The 27,893-nt window shown below is 37.4% G+C and overlaps 1 protein-coding gene across 1 annotated transcript; it reads left to right on the top strand.

Moving 5' to 3' along the window:
* The first annotated feature begins 1,938 nt into the window (after positions 1-1,938).
* LOC137294438 (transmembrane protein 145-like) lies at positions 1,939-27,893 on the top strand. The gene is made up of 5 exons (XM_067825447.1): positions 1,939-2,492; positions 23,449-23,998; positions 25,159-25,414; positions 25,971-26,096; positions 27,635-27,893. Exons 1-5 carry the CDS (start codon positions 2,020-2,022, stop codon positions 27,814-27,816), a joined length of 1,587 nt encoding a protein of 528 aa, XP_067681548.1. The 5' UTR covers positions 1,939-2,019; the 3' UTR covers positions 27,817-27,893.

Below are 27,893 nucleotides of genomic sequence, written 5' to 3'. Positions count from 1 at the left end.
TGTGGTTGTGGTTGTGGTTGTGGGTGTGGGTGTTTGTGCGGTTGTGGTTGTGGTTGTGGGTGTGGTTGTGGTTGTGGTTGTGAGTGTGGGTGTGGTTGTGGTTGTGGTTGTGGTTGTGGTTGTGGTTGTGGGTGTGGGTGTGGTTGTGGGTGTGGTTGTGGTTGTGGTTGTGGTTGTGGGTGTGGTTGTGGTTGTGAGTGTGGGTGCGGTTGTGGTTGTGGGTGCGGTTGTGGTTGTGGTTGTGGTTGTGGTTGTGGTTGTGGGTGTGGGTGTGGGTGCGGTTGTGGTTGTGGTTGTGGGTGTGGTTGTGGTTGTGGTTGTGGGTGTGCAGGGGTGTGCAGGGGTGTGCAGGGGTATGCACCTCCTCCCTCCTTTGTCCTGAAAGTTCATTAAACGTCCATTGAACTCCGGAGCTCTCGTGAAAAGGGATGAAAACTATGCATACCTCTTGACACCTCCACCCCTACCCCAACCCTTTGAAAATTCCTGGATCCGCACACCCAAACCCACACATCCTTTCTGAAAATACTGCATCCGCCAGCTGTATTGACGGTGACCAAAATGAAACAAACTAGACGTAGTTATTCGATGGTGGTGTGTTTGTCCCTAGTATCATATATTTGTGTTTTGCATATTATGCTGGAGACTGTTTTATCCTAATAACGAGTGCCTAATGTTTGCATTTTTGTATCTTATAGGATTTTCAAGTGTAAAGTAGGCATGGTGGGCGAGCTGGCTAAGGCGCCAGACTAGTGATCCAGCGAGGTTTCGGTTTCGGTTTCGGGATCGAGCCCACCTGTGACCGGGTGTAAAAACCTTGGAGTCAACTTTGTGTGCAGACTCTTTCAGTGTTGTCACAACCCCTAGTGTACAGTACACAACCCTTTGCACTTAAAAGAACCCACGAATCCGTTGGTATATGACCAGATGGTGGCCGCTTGAACACGTGCATACACCTAGTTGCGGGTACAGCAACCTGCAGTAAACTTGGACAAAGTGCTGTGACTATATGTCCCAGTCCACCCAGCTGTCAATTGGGTACCTCGTTAGGATGAGAGAGCCACAATAAACTTGGTGCGCCTAGTGGCAGTAAGAGTTGTATACTCCCCAGGGAGTTGAGATTGAAATACGATGTGCTGTTGAGATTGACATCCGGTGATCGAGGGAAAAATACCAGCGCCTTGAGCATGCACTAGTGCGTGGATTTGTGCGCTATATAAATATCCAATCTATCCAATCTATCTATCTAAAGTTGAATTTTGCCTTGTATTTTTCATTTGCCCTAATCTCTTTGTCTGTGTTCACTGCCTAAATACTGCATGCATGGTCGAGTCCACTGGTGCTAAAAGTACATTTATCGCCTTTAAAAAATATTAAACCCCAAAAGCATTGTTTTAGCAAATTCGATAGTACTTTAATTAATGCTACATGCATGTATACCTCTAGCCTTGCAGAAGCCATAACAGGGGTAAACTTTATTTCATTATATAAACATAGTAAACATTTAAGAATACGAATATAAGTATACCCAATAGCCGTGCCCCACGCTCTTCTCCAATAAACGCCTTCAGTCAACATTGTATTGAGCAGTTATGCATACGCACTCTACTAAGACAGAAATTTTCCCGTCCGTGTGATCTTTTGAAAGCGTTTTATGTGCAAAAACAGCCAAGAAAGTTTTAACCAGAAATATTTTAGTTTCACCGGCCACTTCACCAAGTTTGTTCCCTACCGCTCTATCAGTGAAAATATAACAATTTACTACAAGGAAAAAATAGAGAAAACCCGGAAGGGATGTTTTAGCGTTTGAGCCATTAAGCTGATATTCACAAGAGACTCACAGCAAGTCTGCTGAGAAAAAGCGTGTACATCCGGAAGTTGATGTCACATGACATCTGTTGTAAAGATGGCGGACGCAGCTGACAGTGACAACCCGGCGTGAAATATATTCCAAGTGTAGAAGTATGCGCCTGCATCAGATATGAACAAACAACTGATGCGTAGGGATTTATATCAGAAATGGAACCTTCATACGTGAAGCTGCTTCTTATCATCGCCATTTTATTACCGTACACCTCATGTCTTCACTTGAAAGGAACATGGAACTCGGAAGGATTTTTCTTGTTTCTAGCAAAGTTTGGTTTTCAAAAGACTACATCTCCAGATTTAGACCGAACACAAGGTTATATTTTTGGAAACATCACCACAGACTCAAGTGTAAGCCTGGATCTTAAGCTTGTTGTGGTTGATAGTGAATATTTTATAGAATTTTACACAAATCGGACGTTGCCACGGGACACTGCTTGTCCAAGAATGTTCAACAAGATAGACACAATCGCATTTGATGTTGATTGTAACCCCAAAGGAGAACAAGATTTTCTCAGGAGGGTACCCTGTCCGCATAATAAGTTATGTTTGGATGAAGACGACCCCCAGAATGTAGTACCAGGGTACCAGTTTACCTACAAAGTAAGGGACACAGAACGGCCAAGGTATGTACATATCATATTCTGCATAGATGATACCAACAGCTGGAGCTGTATTCGTTAATATCTAACTTACTTTGTGGCTTACTGATGGCTTCAGCCGTAGTCGTAATTGATTATACATTATATATACGGTAGTGTATATCATTTACATTAAACATGTTAAAATATGGTACTGCACTCTCAAAATTTATTTCTTTTCATATTATTCAGGAAAGAACATGCTGAACCATGCTGTATACTTTAATGGTCCTGGGCACTGATCATTCAAAATTGATCATGTTCGTATGCTATTTCTTTGATGGGCATTTTAGAAGCTGAGTTGTAATGAAAAATGATAACAATTTGTTTGGCTATACAACTTTTTTTATTCTGTGAAAGATGATGCTTCAACATAGATTCTACTGTTATGTTCTCAGGCCCTCCGGAGATTGTTTGCGTCTGAACATCGGAAGCATCCGGGGGCATGACTTATGACGCTCTTTTGCAGTGACGATCTTTTCCTAAAAAAATAATTTATAGCTCTGACAACACCTCATACCTAAACGCATTCAACACGGGTGATCAAAGATGGATAATTATGAAAATGAAGACAGTAGAAACTAAAAACAAAACTCACTGAGACGGGTACTCCTTCCAGTGACACCATGTTTTGATGTGTGAGTTTCCGGACGCGATTGACAAATCACAGAACTGAGCCAAGAAATCTCCGAAGATGGCCGATCTTGTTTTAAGTATTACCGACACTGTTTCCGATAGGGACGTTGTGTTATGTTATTACCGCTAAACTACTGATATCGCTGCAATTGTTTCGCTTGTGGGCTGCGTTTGTTTACATTTAAGGTGCAATTCCTACAAATTTGCCGTAATTCGTTCCATTACTTAGTGGGACCTGGTTCTGTTAACATCACTTGCTTGACCACAACATTAGAATCTATGTCGGAAAGTGGCCTTTCACAGAATAAGAGAAGTTGTACATCTTATAAATTGTCATCACTCTTGGTAACATATTGTATTGTCATTCACTTGATAAAAAAATGAACTAGTCAAATGGGCCAAAGGACAAAAGAGCTGACAAGTGCAAAGTCAAAAGGGCCGAGATGAAAGTCAAATGGGCTGTCACAAAAGTCAAAATAGCCTTATTCCTAGTCATATTGGGTGAAAAGAAAAAAGTGTAGAAAGGTTTTACAATTTTTATTGACACATAAAACATAAATATATCATCATAACATTAATAAAATTGTAATGGCATGGTAATATGCAAGCATGTATGCAAGTTCATTTGTTCATCATTTACACTTATTCATTTTTTCATGATGTATCAGCCTTGGGGTGGATGAGGTAGGACGTGAAGCATCTTTCAGATGACTTGACATTTTGAATGTCCCATCCACAAACCACTCTTTGCCATAGATAAATAGGCTAGTTGCCGGTCAGTAGCAAACAGGTGATAAAGGCTTAAACAGGTCTTGTGTTGCAGCCTTCTTCGCCCATGAAAACAAGGATGATTGATCTAATTAAGAATCAGTTTGTTTCGTTAACATCTCCAAATACCAATTAAGGAAGATTAATTAACAACTTATCTACTTTTAATTGGGAATCAGTCAATCTAAGGTACCACTCACCTGAGCTCTTACTTGGACTGAAACAAGTTTGTCAGCCTCTGTTTTGTGTGACAGAGGTTATGTTCAGATTTGGTTTTCAACAACAAAAACAACATCCAATGTTTTAATAAGATCTGGATGAAAAACTTACAACAAAAACAAACATTCACATGTTTCTATTGGTTTTGGATTGAAAACTTGTAACAACAAACTCAAACATCCCATACGGATTAGTCATGACGCAGAGTCAAGAAGTCATGTTCAAATTTCAATTAAAATCACAACAACAAACCAAATACTATTTACACTATTTCACTTTTTTATTTATAAATTTGTATATATTTTTCAGCCCTTTTTTAGGCCTATGTTAAGTTTCCTTACAGCCCATTTGACATTTGGCCTTTTTCCCCCTCTTTTGACTACAACCTATAACCGACCCCCCAACCCCTCCCCCAAACAATGTTTCTCAGGTGTCCCAAAACCAATTATTCAAGTTTATGCCCTTATACAAATTCACATTGTCATGTGATACACTTTTGACCTGTGGATTATCATTTGTAGATTCAGATAATTCATACATATTCCCAACTCACAGACAGAATTTATGGCGAACTCACAGATTTGAAAACTAAAATTTTGAAATAGAGTTATTTGTTAAATATTGCTTGATTTCATCATGCATAATCCATGTTTAATTTTTATGTTGTCAAGATATTTTTTACCCTAAATTTAAAATTATGATCAATGTTGTTGTTATCTTCTTGTTTTCTTCAGCTTCGATGCATTTACCAGATTATTCATAATTTTGTTTACAGACATGACAGTGCATACTGCAAATTCTATCAAAACAAAACGTACCAAGTGATTTTTGTCCATCTTAGAGTATATACACCAGATTTTTAATTTATCCCTCTATATGCAATTACAATGGATGTTGCAATACAAATACTAATGCTTATCAATTTTCATTTTGCATTATATTCGCAGAGGAAGCTGCTGAACCATGCTATATGCTTGTATTCCTCGAGTTTTCATAATATTGATCATGTTGATAGCAGTACTTTCAATAACTCACCGAATGATTCAGGTATATGAACAATGAAAATAATTCAGTATGTACAAATGTAGTGAATGGATGCAAAAAATAATTCACTGTACCCAGACGGACGCACCATATTGTTCACTGTACATGCTGTACCCACAGTACATCTTTGACTTTGCTGAGTGTTTGGGTGTGACTTTCAGAGCAGTTACTTGCATCATTTCATCTACCAGTCCACATGATCACTGATTCATCCCGGGTTGTGAGGAAATTATCAAAACAAACAGTTCTCAAAACCGTTAAATCACAGGACCCTCATGTTTCTTGTAAGGACTCTTAAAACTAATTCGACCCCCATGTTTGTGAGAAGGTAAAGTCCTGATAATGGAATATTAAAATGTGTAAAACTTTACAATGTTCACTCTCCGTACGTCTATGACTTAACCGTATTCACTGTCTTCTTGAATTCCCAAAGCAACTCAAAATGCACATTTATCTCAGGTTTTGAGAGTTGAATTTTTATTCTGATTCTTTGGAGCTTTTTAAATTTTTTCAAAAGAGCCAGTTTGAAATCCAGTGAGCCAGGAAAAAATGTAAGATACCAAAGTTGAAAGTTGGTAGGAGTGTTAGCAACTCATAGTACCTTGAGTAGTATACAGAATGGTGGAACGGGAAATAAAGCTTTATACAGAGTAGTCTGTATACTACTCAATTATATCCTAGTTGGTAATATTTCCTAAACCAGTCTCTTGATATTCCCTTTGACTTGTATTTGTGTCAGTTGAATTGCCACCCTTTTATTTCTTGTTTCCTGCTTTCATTTTTTTTCCACTTTTATGTCACTGCACATGGTGAACACAGTTCAAAACTATTAATGTTGCCTGCCAAACATGTGTTGTCTGCCTTATTGTGGATACTACTGAGATGCTGATTTCTGCCATATCTATATCAAGCGCCATATTCTGTTTAAATGCTGTTGTTGGTGATTCCATAATTCCGTGCTGGATTTTATATTTCAAACCACACCATAAACATTTGATTCCTCATACAATTAATGCTGTTAATTTATAGGTAATGCAAGTTCATTCACTCATGGTTGGTGTGACACTGTGAAGTGTAACAAAGAAAAACAAGTTGAGTATGGTTTTTAGAGGCTACTAAAATTTGCTAAACCGATTTTATGCTATTAATAGTAATTGTAATAACATCCGTGCCACCTCAATGTCCCTCAGTCTCAAACATTTCCGGGTCATTGAATACAATGTCATTAGTCATAGTTACAGTTTTGAAGATGATCAATCACTTCGAGTCATGTATATTTTCTTTGGGTACAGTCTTGCTATTTCGTGTACAAGACATTCAGTTGTATTAGATTGAGTAGGGGAAGGTTGTCCAACTTTTGGGTCTGCCTGCAATGTGTGAGCAGGAATCTCCATTGGTGTCAATTGTCCTTCAATCCTCAAAGTAACCCTGACCTACATCCAGATATCATGTTGATTAATTAATTTTTTTTATGATTAATTATATCATCGTGTTTGCTTTATGAGTTTATTCATAAATGAAACTTGACTATACTACATGATTATAGGTTGATTATTAATATTTACTAACAATTGTAGCATGTGTAGTACTGTCTCTAGCAGTGCGTGGGGTGCGATATCCTCAAGTGTTTTCTCATCACACCAAGGACCCAGGGCCCGATTTCTCGAAACAAACTTAAGTTTTAACTCAAATCTCAAACTGAGTCTGACAATTTGAAACTGCTGAATTTTTATCTCAACCGCATTTTTTAGACTAAAAAAGTCAAAACAACTAAAGAATTCTGTCCACCAAATTCGGATTGTCTACTATGTTTGAGCTGGATGCCAATTTCCTTTCATTCTGGAAAATGCGTGTTCTTGCATTTTCTCAAATTTGAGCAAAAACTTGAACTTAAGTCAAAACTCAGACTTAAGTTTGTTTCGAGAAATCAGGGCCAGATTGGATTCACATATCATATGTCCAGTAAGTGAAGCCCATTTCTGATGTCCCCCTGGTTGACTATTGCTAAAGGTGGTGTAAAATTATACTCGCTCACTCACTACAATTTTCGAAGCCCATTTCTGATTTCCATGCCTATTGTAGAATGTAGCTAAAGATATCAATTATCATTACACAATGCTCATTCACTCTTTGGAATTGTTCAGGAAACCTTCTAATGGGTGAAAACCTGAAAGCTGAATTAAATTGAAGTGTTCCTACATTCAGATAACTTTGGTAACAGGGATGGGAGGTCAGCTTAATGGTTCAAATTTTAACTTTGTACAAGAAAGACCAAGTGTAATTCCCAGTTGGGTGCAGTGTTCAAAGCCACTTTCACTGTGTCCCTTAGAGGTGATGGGGTAGCTTAGAGGTTAAAGCATTTGCTCATCCAGTCAAAAACCCGGGTTTGATTCCCCTCATAGAGACAATGTGTGAAGCTCATTTCTGGTGTCCATCGCTGTGATATTGGTGGAATATTGCTAAAAGCAGCATAAAAAACACTCACTCACCTGCTCCAGTGTCAAGGCTGTGATTGTGAATGAATGTCAGTATGCTTACACTTTGGCTGTAGTTTCAATTGTTCATGAAACCTTTTGGTTATTCCGAAAAGTTGTACTTGTAAAGGTTAGAGGCTTCATGTAAAATCAAAGTCAAAGGTCCCAAGATTCAAATAACTATGGTAACTGGGCTGGTGGGTTAGCTTACTGATTGGCTTGAGTGAGTAAGTGAGTTTAGTTTTATGCCACACTCGGCAATACTCCAGCTATATGGTGGTGGTCTATAAATAATCGAGCCTGGATCAGGTAATCCAGTGATCAACAGCATGAACATCGATCTGCTCAATTGGGAACCAATGACATTTGTCAACCAAGTCAGCAAGCCTGACCACCCAATCCCGTTAGTCGTCTCTTATGACAAACATAGTCACCTTTTACGACAAGCATGTGTTGTTGAAGGCCTATTCTATCCCGGACCTTCATGCGTACACCCAGAAGTAACTACCACTTCAGAATTTGCACTATTTAGCTGGAATATATCATCACAATCATTATTCTGGGAATTGGAGCTGGTGGAACACATTGTCAAACAGAGAAACTAATAAGTGAAAACTCTGAATAACCATGACTGTGAATGCAAGTTTGTCAAGCGCATCTGTTGCACAGCTCCTAATGTGATGGAGAGTTGACAGTTGCATGCAAATCTAGTTACATTATGTATTTCACAGAGAATGCTTATAGGTATGCAGGCAATTATCACCTGTACTCTGATGGAATCTAGATGCCATTGACAAAAATAATTATAAACAGGATGAAGGGTGTCCTACACATTGTTACACATTGAGAATGAGATAATGGTATCATCGCATGGCATGGGTAATCACACATTTCATCATGATTCAATTACTGATATTGTCCAAGTGACTGCCTCCATGATCATGTAATTATGCAAACATTTATTTGCTTTTTGTTTGAGTTTCAAGTGTCAAGGAACGGAGATGCAACTTTGTTACAACTTTAGGGGCAAATTCATGGTGAAAATTGTGCTTGTTTTTTATTTGGTGGTTATCTGCAGGAAGCTTATGTGAAATGAGAAATCTAAAAAGTGAATGAAAAAATTGCTTTTCAGATTATGTTTTCTCTGTTCACTGAGAGATATTTGACATGGTGCAAGTTGGGGTTCAGATACTTGGTACACTGGTGAAATTATCCTAAAATTGTCCTACAACTTTTGTGTTCTGTTTCCTCATGGAAATGAATAAGGAAACAGGTGAAATTACAAGCGTTCCTTTATCCTTTTCCATATTTCTTCACAAGGTATGTATTGCACTGTGAGTGAAATTCTGGAAATAAATAAATGAACACTTTGCATATTGTTGAAATTACTTACTATATATGTTATAAAATTTGTAATGCTATTTAGATATGTCACATAATTGCTGAAGATGTAGTAAGTGGGGTAAACATGATAAATGGCAGTTGTTTAAGCCCTATGTTGTTGGAAGAATATCTATCCATGGATTGTCAGAAGGTTTGTTGTGATGTACTTTTGATCATGTTCAAAGTTGGTAAGGTTGGTAAGTATTCTGGTTTGTAGAGGCAGTAGGGTAGCCTAGTGATCAGCTTGAAGTGTCTGTTTGTTTTGCAGAAGACACAGGTTCAATTTCCAACAAGGATGCTCTGTGTGAAACCAGATTTCTGGTGTTCCCCACTGTGATATAGTGGAATATTGCTAAAAGCAGCATAAAACTAGATGTGTCTCGGTATGTGTCATGGTTTTTGTATGAGTGGGGAACTTTTGGCCATGTTCATGGTTTTGATCCCAGGCTAAGTCGTACATGGTGATAGTAACTCTTGTTACCCTCTCCAACACTCAGCAGAAGGATAAAACAAGTGCTGGTTGTCATCATACGCTGTCTGAAGGGGGTGTCGGTGTAAGGTGATGGTATCTTGGTGGCTTCAGGGCATTGACTGCACAGTATTTCCGATACACTGAAATCAACTTTTCTAATGATACATACAAACTTGTCTGAGGGACAAAATAAACGTTGGTCATCTTGGGACAGCAATATTACTTCCAAGAACTTGTGTATTGGGTAATAGACTTATGTAAAGTTTTGTGATTTTCTATAAGGTTTTGATTAAAATCTACACAAACATTTTCATTAACAGGTGTTTTAATTTGTTATTCAATGACAAACTAGTGTACTATGATACCATTAACTGTACAGCAAAGTTTGTAATTGTATTGAAAAGTTTGTAATTGTACAGAAAGGAAAATAGAATTCCTGTCTATGAAACTTATTTTCAAGTCTGCTGTTTATAATCAGAAAATAGGATTGACTTGTACAATTAGTGTCACTGTCAAACATTCCCAGTATATTGCAACACAGGTACCTCATTTACCATACATATACTCATAGAAACAAATAAGGGAACACATAAAAGTGCAGGTGTTGCAATATTCTTTTCCAGGTTTCTTCACAAGGTATGTATTGCACTGTGGGTGAAATTCTGGAAATAAATATAGGAACACTTGTACTCTCATGTGTTCCCTTTTTCGTTTCCATGAGTATATCAATGCAATTTATCAGCCAGTGCACATCTTTACTCCATGGACTATCAGTAAACATGATGCAATACTGTCCCTTATATAAACACGTACACATTGCCAGCCACGCAAACACGACATGTACTAGGATTGAAACAGTACCCCACGGTATGCAGTCAATAAATTCAGTAGATTTGGTTTTCATACCGTCAGTTTTGTCTAGCCATAAAACGACTGTTTTGTTCATTCAAAATAACAAAGATTATGGTTATTTGTTTTGCATGTTATTAAACAATGTGAGGTTTGGCTCTTTTTGTCAGTAATCTGCATTATGATCATATCTCGTGTACCGAATTGACAGAACTGAAGACCTTCACACAGCAGTGCCTACCATCCCTTTCCAAGAGTGTTCAGTTTCACTGCTAACATGAACATCACTGTGTAAGTGCAATAATACAGCCATTATGAAATTCTGCTTTGCCTCATCACCATCAGGGATGTGTTATCTGAGTCAACTAAGTGAAACTAGTGTTTTCAGGAAATGAAGAGTGTTTAACTGACAGTAAGCTTGAAGTAACCCTGCCTTCTAGTACATCATTATTGCACAATGTGTGGCTCTGGTGTGGAAATTGCTCCAGGGTCCCATGCTTTGAGGTGAGGCTGACTAATCACCACTAATGGGGAATCAAGCCATTATAGCATGTACCATTGTTGACTCTGCCATTGCTTCTCTGCTGCTGCGATGGCTGGAGCCTCATGCTCAACCTCAGGTCATCGATGTGTATCTGCCATGATTAGGGCTTCAGTATTACTGATTGGAAGCATTATGCATCATAGACCGATGAGGCTGAAAACACTTTTTATTTTCTGCTAACTTCTGGATGAGCTGGAAGTAGTTCTCATGTTTCAGTGGCCATCCATGGCAAACCATGGTAATACATGGTGCACCATGGTCTCTTTTTACCATGGTAACCATGGACCCTGTTATGGAGTAGCTCCAAACACTAGGGGTCAGTATCACATTTGGCTGGTGATTAAGTGTGAAAGGTGTGCAGCGAAACCTTGTAGTATGTGATACCTTGTTGATTGGAGGTGTGACAATACAAAAAATTCACGATACAATACATATCGCGATATCTTGAAATGATACAATGTGTAAATATTGACATATCTGTCAAATTCTAGTAACAATTAACAATTTTGATGTCAACGATACATATCACGATACGAAAAAAAAGTATTGATATATTTATCATTCGATAAAGTATCGTGATTATCGATACTATGATATATCGTCGCTCTAATGCTGATGTTGTACTAAGTTGTATAAACAGATAAATTGTATAATAGGATAACTTGTATATATAATTAATACATATAGACAAACATTGAGTCAAAAGTAATAGTATTTTATCCCATTTGGTCTCGGATGCTATGTCACAGGGTACAAGATAAGGGATTACAACAGATTAGCAATCCCCAGTGGTGTCTTCTACTAAACCAATAGGAGTTGGGTAAATGGGCAAGTGTTGGTACTGGCAGCTACACTAAAACACTGCTTTTGTCATATTAAAGAAATTGTAAATCCATAGACCTCTTCTCTTCGTTTATCATATCAACTTCTACATGTTCTAACTGCTACTCAAAGAAGTTATGCTGTATTCATGATATTTGTCCACAAAGATTGGATTGCTGAAAAAATAAAATTGATAAATACTGCCATGAATATACAAGGAGATGTAGTGATTTAAGTGCTAAGGCTTAATAGAGGCGTTATGTCTGTGTTATGGTATCGTAGCCAGCAGTTTGAACAGTTGCCAAGACTTGCCGCATAGTGGTTGTGTTAGTATATTCCTTAGATCAGTGTACAGGGTCCTTTTGGAACTATACCATTAAAATATAATATTATTGCTGCCCATTAATGCCTCTATGGTGGCTCAAGCATAGGACTAGCTATTGATATACATCATACAGTTTGATGATTGCTGACTAAGTATTGTTCAGTTATCAATAAATATCAGAAAATAGTGAGTATGTGAGTTTAGTTTTAGTTTTACTCTGAACTCTGCAATATCTTAGGTATATGTCGGCAGTCTGTAAATAATCAAGTCTTGACTAAACAATATAGTGGTCAACAGCATGAGCATTGATCTGCACAATTTGAAACCATCGACATGTCTTAATCAAGCCAGCAAGTCTGACCACCCAATCCTATAGTTGCCTCTTACAACAAGCATGGGTTACTGCAGTCTAAGTAAACTTATCCTCAGTACTTTTCGTTACCCTCCACCACTGAGTCTAACAAAACCTTATGGGAGGTCGCGTCAGGTAACCTTTGAGATTGACCAATCAGAACACAGCTTACCAAAGTGGACATTCACACGTACCTTTTGAACTTTTCATCATGAAAAGATTCGTAACCGAACGATTGCGAATGCTATTTAGCGTACGTTCGCTTCCAGGTGATGCACACGTCGTACGTACAACCATGACAATGGTGAGTAAACAGTCGCTGAAAATATTGTTTTTGGCAATATTCAAGGATGTCATCTTGCGGAAATATTAGCTAATGGTAACCATGTCAACAGAAACCCCAAAGTGTATATACTGCAGTTCAAATAATGTGTTATATGTGGATTTTTGTTTGTGGAGATATCTGTGTCAGTGACCTGAATATTTTGAAAGTCCCTCCGATCCCTAAATAGTAGCCGTTGTCAGATTGGTGAAATCTATTTAATCGTCTGATTGGACGGTCATCATGGTCATGGGTCGCTCAAAGGTTACCTGACGCGACCTTCTACAGGGTTTTGTTAGACTCAGTGGTGGACGCGACCTTCTACAGGGTTTTGTTAGACTCAGTGGCGGAGTGTTACGAAATACACTGAGACTAAGTTTACTTAGACTGGGGTTACTGAAGCTCAGTATTCTAACCCGTACCTTCATGGGTACAGAAAATAAACTTTTGAGAAAATATACAGATGTTCCAAAACACATCAACATGTTCCACATGTTCAGAGACGTCTTTGTCAAGTGTGTGCACGGATTGCTTTGTGGATACCCAGTTTTAACAAAACATTTAATTTCTGTCCTGAGAAATTGACAATAACAAGTCTGTTTAGGTATGTAAATAACTTTTGTTTGATATTGATTCCACATTGTCTTTGCATCATGACAGGGGTCACAGGTGGGTGTGGTGGTTAAAGCGTTTACCTGTGACATACTGAAGGCAAGGGTTGGATTCACTACATGTGTGAAATCCATTTCTGGCATCCCCTGTTATGATATTGCTGCAATATTGCTAAATAGGGCATAATACACAACTTACTTACATCACGATGATATGTTATGTATGATATCGATGCCACAAATCTTTACATCATATTTTATATACATGTATATGATATCGATATCACAGTGCCACAAATGTCAATAATCATGTGTAGTTCTTTCTATCAAAAGGGGCAGTGGGGTAGCCTAATGGTTAAAGCGTTCGCTCGTCACGCCGAAGACCCGGGTTCGATTCCCCACATGGGTACAATGTGTGAAGCCCATTTTCTGGTGTCCCTCGCCGTGATATTGCTGGAATATTGCTAAAAAGCGGCGTAAAACTAAACTAACTCACTCACTATTTCTATCAACAATAATTCTGGTTCCTTTAGACTAGATCCACACAGTATAAACTCCCATGTTTAAAGCATTAGGTGTGGTATTGACACGGAGGACATTGAAGCTCATTCAGCACAAATGGATGCACAAATCCCTATTGATCTATATGTGTTCAAGGCCGAGGTTTCACGGTTTTTACATCTTGTATGCTGATCGATGAGACAGGTGATATATGCTGCTGGCAGACAGATGGAGAATGTCCTTGTTAAATCTACCTGATCATATGAGACCAGTTAATGTTAGCGCTAGTTGCAGTGTATAAAGTTGTCAAGTGCATCAGGTGGTGTTGACCCAATACCCGGCCTCCAGGGAACCAGTATGACAGAATCTATAAATTCACTCACTTTAGAAGGATTTTATCAGCTATTGATCTGTTTAGTTTGTTGAGAATCTACTGTGCACTTGAATTTGTGTACTGATCTTGGTAAGTTTACTATATTATTCAAAAGTTAAGGGTTATTGGATTTACAAGATTGATAAACTGCTAATGATGAAGTCAGGGAGGAAACAGATGATGAAGAGAAATTAATGGAAAATGTGACAATCTATTCTATTCCTTTGGAAATATTTTATCTGTATATATTACTTTTTCTCATATGCAGTGGCATTGGCTTGTGCTCTGCTTGCAAAATGGAATATCCCCTGCTGATTTTGAATGGTGTATATTTTGGTCCTGAGAAGGGGTTAAAATGTAGGACTGCTTGCATGTATAATAATAATAATTTACATCTAACAAACTCTGTATAATTTCACTGACTCTTGGAAGGATTTTATCAGCTGTTGATTGGTGTAGTTATTTAGAATCCAGCGTACCTTTGCATTTGTATATTGATCTTCGGATTAATATGCTTGCTTTTGAAAATATAATCAGGTCATGAGAAGAGGTCAGAATGTAGAACTGTGTGCATTTATGATAATTTTTGGTTAACAAGCTCCATAGACCTATGTTTGATTTGATTGTTGGGATCAGTGTGAATAATGCATGATAATGACAATACGCAGAATTATTATCATGATTATACACCAATCAATGTTCAGTCAACTGTAGTTTTTCACGGATAGTGGTCATCAAGGTTACAAAGGTTGAGGCATGTGTTCCACAAAGCAGATGGTTGGATAGCCTGGTGGTTAGCCAGTTCCCCACATGGGTACTATGTGTGAAGCCCCGGACCGGTTTCTCGTGTAGTCTGCCATGATTGCTGGACTATTGCTAAAAACTGCGTAAAGCTGAACTCAGTCGCTCCACAAAGTGATTGTAACACTTGGACAGTATGGGACTTGCAGTCAGCTTGATCAGTAGAGGACATAACGTGTACGTGAGACAGTCTCCGGTTACGTGTAAAAGTGACTACCTGAGAAGGGGTCACTCATACACATGACTGCCTGATCACAGACAGGAAATTCTGCATGTCACACAAAAACGTGTCTAAAAGTGGTATTTATGAAAATGATTAAACAAAATTTGCTACAGTTATTGACTGATGGTCAAGTTATTGGATGACGTGAATGAAAACATAAAAAGAGGAAATTAAATTTTCAAAAAAATGAAAAAAATGTGCAAGTTTTGAGCAAAAATTGATGATATTTAACAGAGAATTTCAGCTATGTACATATTTTTCAGAAACTTACATTTAGTGTTTTCTGAAAGCTCATTCATCGTAGATTTATAATATATATGCAGCTTTTGATGCACACCAACTTGAACATTTTTCAAAGACTAATTAGTTTCATAAATAACATTTTTAGACATGTTTTTGTGTGACATGCAGAATAACTCTGTGATCAGGCAGTCATGCGAATGTCAGTGGCCCCTTCTCAGGTAGTCAGTTGTATGTGTAACGGGAGACCGTCTCTCGTACGTGTTGTGTCCTCTACTGTTAATGTATGTGTCAGGGTAGAGACAGTGATCTGGTAAAATCTCTAATTCTACCAGTAGAGTTAGCATTTGGAGTCTCTACTGGGAGAGTCTCAGATCCTAAAGACATAGCAATGGGAGTCTCTACTGTTATAATCTCCGATCCTACTAGTTGAAATTGCAGTTGTAGTCTCTACTGAATTGTAAACTCTGATTTATCTGTGGGATAACAACAAAGAGATTGTACTTGATGAACTATAATATGCATTTTACTCATGTATGGACTGTTTCTTACTTACAAACAGGTAGCAATGAAGATAGCAATTGTACTAAACTTTATTTTGACATGCATTAGTTGTAGATGGGTTACACTTTGTAGAACATTTACTTCTTGTTTTTTTAAGGACGACATCTGTTAGTTACACAGCTGCCCTTACAAGCACATATGTACTTGAGCCTTGTGCTTTTCCAACCTGTGTTCATTCTTGAAGTCTGGTTGAGGGAGATTACTTCTAGACTGGTGACTATGATCCACATGTCCCACCTAATAATAATTGCCTGATTACTTCTCTACATCTTTGGAAAGCAATGTCTTTAGAACGATTACTCATCATTAGTTGAGAATTATATCTGAATGAAATTCCTACTTTTAACAGAGACTTTTAGATGTAGGTGTGGGGGGATTAAAGATAGCACACATGTAATATCTCAGTGTAAACAACAGGAATATAAGATGACTTTCATGATGGATTTAGTACTAATGATGTGAGACACCTGGATATGTATATATCCCCAACAATATGTTTTATTTTTCAGCATTATTCACTTAATAAATATGTTTTTGTTCAAACAAGTTTCTTTCTTCAAACAATGCTGATTTTACCGATTTTTCTACATTTTTATATTGTTATATTCTACAAAATATGAAACTAAATTTGTTTTTTTTTTCTAAATTTCACTTGCTTGCATAAGTGTAGATTTGCAATCTTTACCCTGACATATTTGAGCTTCTACTGGTAGACATTGTGATTGCATAGGTTATTTTATGTAATCAGAGTACTTCAGTTGCAATCTCTACTAGTAGGATCGAAGATTTTACCAGGCAAAACTCCAATCACAATGTCTACTTGTAGAGTCTGGATCATTTACTGACTGCTGTCATATAGCTTAAATCCTGTTGAGTTAAGCTCTAAAAAATCAAACAAACAAAACTTGTAGGACACCGTTTTACTCTGTTGTTGAAATGATGTGACATAATTTTGTGATGAACAGGTGATTACATCATCATCACTACGGTACTACAACAGTGGAGCTGTTGTTACAAATGCTTCATGTACATGAATCAATGACAATTTGTGAAATAAATGACATATGTTAGTGGAATAAATGACATGTTAGTGGAGTAAATGACATATGTTAGTGGAGTAAATGACATGTTAGTGGAATAAATGACATGTTAGTGGAGTAAATGACATATGTTAGTGGAATAAATGACATATGTTATTGGAATAAATGACATATGTTAGTGGAGTAAATGACATATGTTAGTGGAATAAATGACATATGTTAGTGGAATAAATGACATGTTAGCGGAATAAATGACATATGTTAGTGGAGTAAATGACATATGTTAGTGGAATAAATGACATATGTTAGTGGAATAAGTGACATATGTTAGTGGAATAAATGACATGTTAGTGGAATAAATGACATATGTTAGTGGAGTAAATGACATATGTTAGTGGAATAAATGACATATGTTAGTGGAGTAAATGACATGTTATTGGAATAAATGACATGTGTTAGTGGAGTAAATGACATATGTTAGTGGAATAAATGACATATGTTAGTGGAATAAATGACATGTTAGTGGAATAAATGACATATGTTAGTGGAATAAATGACATGTTAGTGGAGTAAATGACATATGTTAGTGGAATAAATGACATATGTTAGTGGAATAAATGTCATGTTAGTGGAATAAATGACATGTTAGTGGAGTAAATGACATATGTTAGTGGAATAAATGACATATGTTAGTGGAATAAATGACATATGTTAGTGGAGTAAATGACATATGTTAGTGGAATAAATGACATATGTTAGTGGAATAAATGACATGTTAGCGGAATAAATGACATATGTTAGTGGAGTAAATGACATATGTTAGTGGAATAAATGACATAAGTTAGTGGAATAAATGACATGTTAGTGGAATAAATGACATATGTTAGTGGAATAAATGACATATGTTAGTGGAGTAAATGACATATGTTAGTGGAATAAATGACATATGTTAGTGGAATAAATGACATGTTAGCGGAATAAATGACATATGTTAGTGGAGTAAATGACATATGTTAGTGGAATAAATGACATATGTTAGTGGAATAAGTGACATATGTTAGTGGAATAAATGACATGTTAGTGGAATAAATGACATATGTTAGTGGAGTAAATGACATATGTTAGTGGAATAAATGACATATGTTAGTGGAGTAAATGACATGTTATTGGAATAAATGACATATGTTAGTGGAGTAAATGACATATGTTAGTGGAATAAATGACATATGTTATTGGAATAAATGACATATGTTAGTGGAATAAATGACATATGTTAGTGGAATAAATGACATGTTAGCGGAATAAATGACATATGTTAGTGGAGTAAATGACATATGTTAGTGGAATAAATGACATAAGTTAGTGGAATAAATGACATGTTAGTGGAATAAATGACATATGTTAGTGGAATAAGTGACATGTTAGTGGAGTAAATGACATATGTTAGTGGAATAAATGACATATGCTAGTGGAATAAATGACATGTTAGTGGAGTAAATGACATCTGTTAGTGGAATAAGTGACATATGTTAGTGGAATAAATGACATGTTAGTGGAATAAATGACATGTTAGTGGAATAAATGACATGTTAGTGGAATAAATGACATACGTTAGTGGAGTAAATGACATGTTAGTGGAATAAATGACATGTTAGTGGAATAAATGACATGTTAGTGGAATAAATGACATACGTTAGTGGAATAAATGACATATATTAGTGGAATAAATGACATATGTTAGTGGATTTATCCCTTTCTTGCAGCATATGTAGCACAGATGTGGGTGACCGGTTTAGCTATTATAACCTGCTGGTGTTCACATTTACAGATTATTAACCATGCTAACAGTTTCTAACTGGTACAATTAATCTTGGACTGGTAAATAAACTGAACAGCAGGAGAAATGCACCTGAGCTTTTTTTTCTTATCAAATGGAAAACATAAACTGATGATGAAAGTTTACTTTTATGAGATTTCATTTTTTCAAAAATGTGTTTCCTGTGGTGTTCATTATATGTGCCTGTTAGTCCCAGGGACTGGCTTGGAAATGATTTTTCAATATTTTTCAGTCTGCAAGCAATGCAGCTGCAGCAAAATAAATAATGATGATTAATCAGTCCAAGATTATACCGAAACATTGCATCATATGTAATAAAGAAGTTGTTATTCATAAAGAATCTTACTCTCTTTAATCACTCATCAACTTCTAATAATGCCAATCAAACAAATCACCAAAGCCCTAACCCTAACCCCCAACCCTAAAACTAAGGATCATAAAGGGTGCCTTACCCTAACCCCAACCCTAAGGATCATAAAGGGTGGAGGCACTACTGTATAGTGAGATATTTGCTCTGTGGTGCTGGCTGTTGTTGCTCCTGGTAAACTGCATTCTTAAGCCAGTGTTAAAGGTCACATGCAACCAAAAAATCAAACATAACTAAAACACATTTATCACTTATTCATGACATATAATATACATTGATGCTTTTGAAAAAAACAAATAAACAAAATTATAAGCGTACAATCGCGATTCAAAAGTGCAATATTTTGTACTTGGGCTTACTTTCCCTGAAACGAAGCACTCCGGAGACCGAACCCAGTCATAGCGGGTGGATATGCACTCAAGTGTAACGATGGCTTCCGATTGGCTGCTCCTTTTGCTGATATGCTGAGAGCTCCTTGTGTGTACAGAAAGATGATCTGTTTGATGGGCATTTTAGAAGTATAACCAGTCACAAGAAAGTAAGATTCTTTATGGATAACAACTTCTTTTTGTGTACTTGATGCGTCGTTTCAGTAAGGATTCATATACTGTTGTCAAATAAAATCATATACACTAAAAGAAGTCGTTATCCATGAAGAATGTATATAGAGATGCTGGGTTTGGAAAATACATGTTCTCTGAATTTGTGCTGGATCCAATAAAAAATCATGTCAGTAGAGATAGTAAACTACCGCGTGACTGGAATCTGTCATTCGTCCAAGTACAAAGCAGGACTTGAAAGAGACAAGAGTTTGTACGAGTTTCCGTCAGATCCAGTCATCCGAAAAAAATGAATGTGGTTTGTTTGCAACCCACAGACATAAAAACATGTCGTGTGTATCACACGTGCCTAATTACATGATGTGGCAGACACGGGACTCGGTGGCACGAGTCATAAATCAACTTATTTTCTTTATGTCGTATAGTCTGATAGGTGTTAAGTTCAAATTGCACGTAGTCAATGATTGAAGCTGTGTATTGCATGTTGTCTTTAGGAGACAGGCAGACAGGCAGACAGACATATAGGTGTGAATAAACCAGACAATGAGCTTTCTCTGTGACAGAAACTGCTTACTACAGTCAACAAGTTGTTTTACGTAACGAGTAGATTAATTACTTGTTTGTGTACACAACCAAGATTAGACTACTGCTCACGACCTCAGACGCTGGGCATGGATACTGTTTCAAGCTCCATGAACCTATTCACTGCGCATGCGTTATGGACGCAGCGCAGCACAGCTGTTGAAACCAGTTTTCCCCCCAGCACTGGGGGGAATTTAATGAAACGTTTGAACTCCGATTTCGCGGGCTTTTTTTTCATCGCGTGTTTTTCAACTTTATAGGTTGAATTGGCATTTTTTATGATTTGTTTTGGTAAGTGCATACCTAAAGGTACCAGAATCTGCAAAGTTGTGTTTTACGTTGCATGTGACCTTTAAGGACACAAAAACGAGCATCTTTGAAGATACCCAGTAGTTTTCGTTTCGTTTTATCTAGACAGTTGGTATTGGTAACAAAGACCATTTGTAATTTCATTCTAAAATGTTTGGGGAGTGCATTGATGCATTTGTCGCAGCTGACTATGAAATATACGTGATGTATTAGGTGTCTCAATATCGGCCTACTCGAAACGTGATGTTGTAAACACTATCCAATATGGCGGAAAGCGCACTTCAGTGTTTGTGTAAGTGTATCATTACTGGTTACGTGAAAACTTGATATCAGTGATCATTAATTTGCTATTTTTGAAATACAGTAATTATCCGATTTTCACATTTCAAAACATACAGCAAATAACGCTCTGAATCATGATTTTGTATAGTGTGAAAAATGGCGACATTTACGAAGAAGCCTACTTTGAAAGGCAATTTTATGCAGTTGATGGTATCAAGAAACAGGGAATTTTCAGCAGAATTCAAAACTGTGATGTATATATATATATGCATGGTATATTTAGGATTTTATTGGACTTCAAAGTGAGGGATGACGTGGAAGGACATGTATGTCCCTGTGGCATGCAGGGGGTTAAGCCAGTGTTAATAACACAAAACGAGCATCTTTGAAGATGTTTGTTAGAGTGGATTTTGATGGTTATGACTTGAACAATGATGAAGACAAACAAGACTGAATGAGAACTTGAAGCATTGTTCTCACGAATGGAAAAAACAATTGAGTTACTTGTTAATGGGACTTGGACCCCTGTCTGATGTGCCCTTTCCTTCATAATCTGATAGCACAAACTCTCGTGGTGGGAAGAACACACTATTACTTTCTTGGACATGTTAATATTGCTTTAAATGAATATAGCAATTGATCTATTTTTGAGCCCCTAAGCATTCAGTGTTTCGACATTAAATGATTGACTGTTATATTCAAAAACAAATTGAAGTCAGGAAAGCTGGCATTTTACTTATCAGCAATTATGGAAGGGACTCAAATCTTATTCTGTATTTTCTAATATGGTTGATAATATTTATCAGGTAAAAGTATGTGCTTAAACATTATTTTCTTATTTTGCTAGGAAATGTGCAGTATTTTCAGGTGTCTCAATTATATTTCATTTTCTGTTCTATTTCAGAATAACGCTTAATAAATGTTACATATTTAGTACCCTTGCTTCTTTAAAATCAGATGACAATTCCTTTCAGCAACATCATAGTTGGTATCATTCATCATGATCAGGTTTTGTTTTTCCTGATTGTATATTAATAGCCTTCGGTATTGTGGATTCATAGCTGTCGGCCATGGGAACTGTGCCAGCTTATCACAGGAGTACACAAAGTGCATGTTGTAATTATCAGTTGTTGGAATACAGATTTTGTGGAAGCCACTGTGGCTGAGTGGGTTAGATTGCACACTTTGTGTACTGGCAATCACTGAGAGTGTACTTCCAATTATTATTTGGATTAAACTTAAAAAGTAGTAAAATTTTTACCTTAGGCCAGGCCAATTTAATTTCTTGTTCTACTGATCCACTGGTTGGTTTTTTTTCAACAATTTGGAATAAATGAATTTTCCCAGTCTAAGCAAACTTAGTCTCAGTGTATTTCATTATATTCCACCACTGAGTCTAGCAAAACCTAGTAGAAGGTCACGTCAGGTAACCTTTGAGCTACTTATAACCGTCCAATCAAACGCGAGACAGTTAAATAGATTGAACCAATCAAACAACGGCTTCTATTTAGGGATCGGAGGGACTTTCAAAATATTCAGGTTACTGACACAGATCTCTCCACAAACAAAAATCTGTATATAACACAGTTATTTGACCAGCTGTATAAACTCTTTGGGGTTTCTGTTGACATGGTTACCATTAGCCAATATTTCTGCAAGACGACATCCTTGAATATTGCCAAAAACACTATTTTCAAGGATTGTTTACTCACTGTTGTCATGGTTATGTATTTGATGCCATGTGCATCACCCGAAAGGGATCGTACACTAAATAGCATTTGGAATCGTTCGGATACGAACTTTTTCGAGATAAAAAGTTCAAAAGGTATGTGCGAATGTCCACTTTCGCGATTTGGTAAGCTGTGTTCTGATTGGTCAATCTCAAAGGTTACCTGACGCGACCTCCCATAAGGTTTTGTTAGACTCATTGGTGGAGTGTAATGAAAAGTACTGAGGGTAAGTTTACTTAGACTGAGAATTTTCTCTATACCAAAAATATAATCTTGATGGTCTTTTTTGTCCAAAAATGAAAACTTGCAAGAAAATTTTTTTATTGTTATGTGCCATATTTACACTTCATAAATTGCCAAAACTAAAATTCTTCTAGCATTTAAAAAGAATATTACTTTGACTGGACATTTTTAAAAAATATTGTCACTCCTGCCTTTGGGTTTTCTGAGGCTAAAAATCCATAAAACTAAGAAATATAATTGGTCTAGCCTGAGTAAGAAATTGTTGTCCCGGATTTAACATTAATTATACACAGATGTTTCAGAGGAGATTTAGAAGTGAAGACTAAGTTGGACAGCCACACAATAGCAACCGCAAGGTTACAATGCAAAACTTACGTAGTTAAAAATGTATTTAAAATGCGTTGTTCATACAGCAGTACTGGACACATTTTTTCCAACTAACCACTTTTAATATTTTTTCTGTTTCAGGTTTTGGTATGTCAGTATAGTGGCCTGCCATCGTAATGGGGTTCAAGAACCCAAGTGTCAGTGGGGCTACAACAAGACCCAACGTGGAACAGTTGACTATGACATATGGATGGTCAATGGCGACCCCAGTGCGAAACATCTGAACCCTTTTGAACACCAGTTCTCCTTCGAGCTGCACGATGTGTTTGAAATCCACCTGATGGCCATAGTGTTGTGTACTTTACTGTTTCTCTTGTGGCTGTACGCATTCCTCAGACAGCAGCACACCTTGACGAAGATCTTCACAGCCAGCTTCTTGTTAGAGATGGTTGGCATCAGCTGCAGCCTTCTCGACACCACCATCTTCGCCTTCAACGGGTGGGGTGCTGAGTGGCTGGGCATAACAGGCACGCTCATCCGGGTCCTCAGTCAGTGTCTGTTTATGCTGTTTCTTCTGCTCATTGCCAAAGGGTGGGAGATTACCACTGATAAACTGAGCAGGAACACTGTCCTCTTCACTTTGTGGGGAATCTACACTGTCTTGAATATTGTGCTCTTTGTCTGGAACAAAGTAAGTATTTGATAGGTCATCGTATATGTCATCAGTGTATAATACTCTTCTGAAACTTGAGAGTTGACTACAGTTAACTGGAACTGGAATCCAGTAAAACCATAACCCATGAAGATCTGGGTTAGTATTGATCTTCAGTAACCCATGCTTGTTGTAAGAGGTGACTTATGGGTTTAGGTGGTTAGTTTACACATGTCATTGTATCCCAGGTGCTTAGATCGATGCTCATGCTGTTGATCACTGGATTATCTGGTCCAGACTGGATTGTTCAGAGATTACCACCATATAGCTGGACTATCCCTGAGTGCAGTGTAAAAACTTGCTCGCTCACTCTTACTTCCTCAGACCTTAGGACAGTTTTATAGAGCTATGATTGGCTACAAATTAAAATCTTTTTAATTCATTCACTCTGTGAATATCATTATAAGAATATATATGTCCTAGTTATATTTTAGATACATGTACTAACACTAGCAGAATGGAATATCCTCTTATCTATTCTTAAGACATTGTAGTGGACTTGATGTTTCAGGAAAGATTAGTCAAGTCGGTGTGAAGTAGATACATCCAGCTCTTTATCATCTGGGTATTTTATCCATGGTGTTTGTTATAAGTGGGTAATACTGATCTTTACTCAGTCTTTTTAAAAATATGTAGGTATTTTCTATGTCAGTAATTTTATTTTTTAAAAACAAAATGCATAGAAAGATAGCTATAGCCAATTGTTCTACTCCAGACATTAACGTGGTTGTTGTTTAAAGAGAAATACAAAAGTTACTCTATTATTTGACTTGTTCTGTGAGCAAATTGAAATACAAACATACATAGGCAGATGCAAGGGAGGGGGTGCACACACCTTTTTGTCCCAGAAATTTACTAAATGACCATGGAATCTCTTTTGAAGTGTCCACTCTTCTTTTCTCAAGAATGTGTGCACCTTCTCTCCTATTTTGGAAATTTTATGTAGCTTGTCTAGATTTCTCCGTCTTTTATGTGTTATATCGCAAATAAGACTGATCAGAAGTTGACATACAGTAAACAGTGTTTATAACAAGGACTCCAAGTCCAACAATGAAAATTGAACTACTTTTATGATGAACTATCTAGTGGCCCCTTCGCTAGTGGCTTTTATTATAGTTCACTTATCTGCTGTGTTTCAGACAGAGGTAGACATCATATCCAACCTGGATGAGTGGCAGACATACTCTGGGTATCTGACTCTAGCATTTCGACTGGTTATTATGATGTGGTTTCTGTGGGAGCTTCGCCAAACATTCCGTTCTGCCGTCCACCCCGACCGCCTCAACTTCTTCCAACATTTTGGTGCTTTCTGTCTGGTCTGGTTCATCTACCTGCCTGTCCTTGCTCTCATTGCTACACAGGTGTCAGCTCTATGGCGCTTCAAAACTGTTCTCAGTATGTATATGCAGTTAAATCTTTATTTTGTTTGTTGTTTAGGAGCAGGGGGTACCCCAGTGGTTCTGGTGTTCACTCATCATTCCAAAGACCCAGGTTTGATTCCCCACATGGGTACAATGTGATTAGCCCATTTCAGATGACCCCGGCTTGATATTGCTGGAATGTTGCTAGAAGAAGCATGAAACTAAACTCACTCACTTTAGACTCACAACTTGACAGTATTTTTCACTGTTGTTGAGGTGTTCACATGATTCAGTCCTGACCTGTGAAGTTCCGGGTGAGAATATTGGCCTTCAGTAAACCATGCTTGTCATAAGTGGCAACTAACGGCATCTGGTGGTCAGACTTGCTGACTTGAATGACACAAGTCTTTGGTTCCCAGTTGCCTGGATTGATGCTCATGCTGTTGATCAGTGGATTGTCTGGTCTAGAATCAATCATTCACAGACCGCTGCCATATAGCAGGAACAATGCTGAGTGTGGCGTACCTCTAAACTCGCGCACCCATGATTTGGTGCTGATCCAATTAAGCATGATAATTGTTTATCTTCAGGTATATCGTATGCGGCAGATGTCTTGGCATATGCTGTTCTCATTCACCTGTTCTGGCCTAGCAAGTCTGTGTTGTACATGATTAAAGGGGAAGTCCCTTTACAAACTTACGATCTGGAAATAACAGGTACTTGTTTTTAGGACCTGAAGATATTAGACAATATGTTGTGGTCCCAGCTGTATCAAGTGTATGTACTGGATCGAATCATTTTGATTTGTAGAGAAAGCATATGTAATTGAGCTGATATGTTTGAGGTTTAATTGTGGATTGTTGTCAATTTGTAGATAGCTGAAGGAGTTCTTTTTAGAAACCATTTCTATGTATTTCAAGTTAAACTGATTTTTGTCTAATCACATAGACTTGATGAAAAGGGTATCTAAAATACTATCAAATGTAGAGATTTATTCATTACTCTTTATAACTTTCCACCTTGTCTATTATCAGGGGTAATAAGATTCAGATTCTGAATTCTTGCTGCGAACAATCACTTGGTGTTCGGAGACTGTGTGCTATAGAAGATGACTTATCGTAATTATTAATTTCAATAAAGGAAAAATATGTTGCTGGTTTTAGCATAAGCTAAAATTTTTCCTTATCCTGACTCATGCTTAATTGCTTAAGTCGTGAGTCAGGATAAGCATAAAATGTCAGTTTTATTCAGAAAATTACATCATTATATTTGTAAGTGACTAATGGACTGGCAGTAAAGTGGTATGATTTTTCGGGGATTGATATTTCAAAAAAATACCAAGCAGATTGTAAGTCTGTTTTCATAATTACATGAACAAAAATGTTTAGCTCCTTATATTATATCATGGTCAATTCAGAGAGATGACTGACTCATCTTGTTATATTGTAGCATACTATGTTATATCTGGCATCACATTTTCATTGTAAAGTACAAATTCTAGTACTTTTTTTTTAGTTGACAGCCATTCGGGATTTGAACCCATACCCTCAGAGTCAGGCACATAATCTCCAGCACAGCCACCTAACCCGCTCGGCCACTGCTACTTTGTGTACCCCTCTGATAAGAGTCAATTAGCACGGCTCCCATGGTTGAAAGCTATGATTATGCAATGCCATATAGAAAGTGGTTATATCGTGTTAGCCTGCATGTACTTTGTATGTAATGTCACTGCATTGAATTGCAAAATATTGTCAGCGTTAACATTGCATTATTTAGTGTATGTTATGGGTGGGTAGCCTGACCTAGTGGTTTAAACATTCACCCATCACATCAAAGACCTAGGTTCAAGATGGGTGAAATGTATGAAGCCCATTTCTGGTTCCCCTCCGTGATATTGCAGTAAGTTATTCCTTAAAACTCTGTAAAACTCAACTCACTCCACTGGGATGTGAAGCAAGAGGTTGTTCATCTTCAACTTGCAGCCAAGTGGTGACCATGGTGAAAGATGCACTCGTTCATGCAAAGAGTTTTACTTTGTTTTTAGTATTGAAAATGAGAAACAAACTGCACATTTTAAGTCTTAAGTTCTTGAAGGTAAGGTGCGTTTCTGTTATATACTTTGCCATACAAAGCTTGTGAAAAAAGATAGGCAAAAATTAAAGGAACACTTGTGCTGTCATGTGATCCCTAATTTATTTCCCTGAGTATATTTGGCTATTTTCGGTGAATAATGGTTGTGGGGCTGATGTTGCAGGGCTGTTAGATGACATACAGGAGACAACACTGTTTGCAAGGACAACAGAGAAGAGTGATGGAGAAGACGAAGAGGATGAACTCCTTGGCCATGTTGAAGACAAGAAGAGCAACGGCAACATCGCAAATGGAAAAGTCAACCACACGACATTACTGGGTGAACCTGAAGAAACGTCACTTTAGTTCTTCAGCCGATCACTGATACTGATGCCATAACTCATTTACTCTACGAGTCCCTTTTTATGTACATTATGAACAAA

This window comes from Haliotis asinina, chromosome 8 (genome assembly GCF_037392515.1).
Source record: "Haliotis asinina isolate JCU_RB_2024 chromosome 8, JCU_Hal_asi_v2, whole genome shotgun sequence".
NCBI lineage: Eukaryota > Metazoa > Mollusca > Gastropoda > Lepetellida > Haliotidae > Haliotis > Haliotis asinina.
This window is presented reverse-complemented; position numbering and strand designations above follow the sequence as displayed.

Excerpts from the sequence above, each read along its gene's own strand:
- LOC137294438 (XM_067825447.1), top strand. The coding sequence starts at position 2,020 with ATGGAACCTTCATACGTGAAGCTGCTTCTTATCATCGCCATTTTATTA. Across the intron at positions 23,999-25,158 it reads TGCTCTTTGTCTGGAACAAA|ACAGAGGTAGACATCATATC; the intron begins GTAAGTATTTGA and ends GCTGTGTTTCAG. Across the intron at positions 26,097-27,634 it reads TTACGATCTGGAAATAACAG|GGCTGTTAGATGACATACAG; the intron begins GTACTTGTTTTT and ends CTGATGTTGCAG.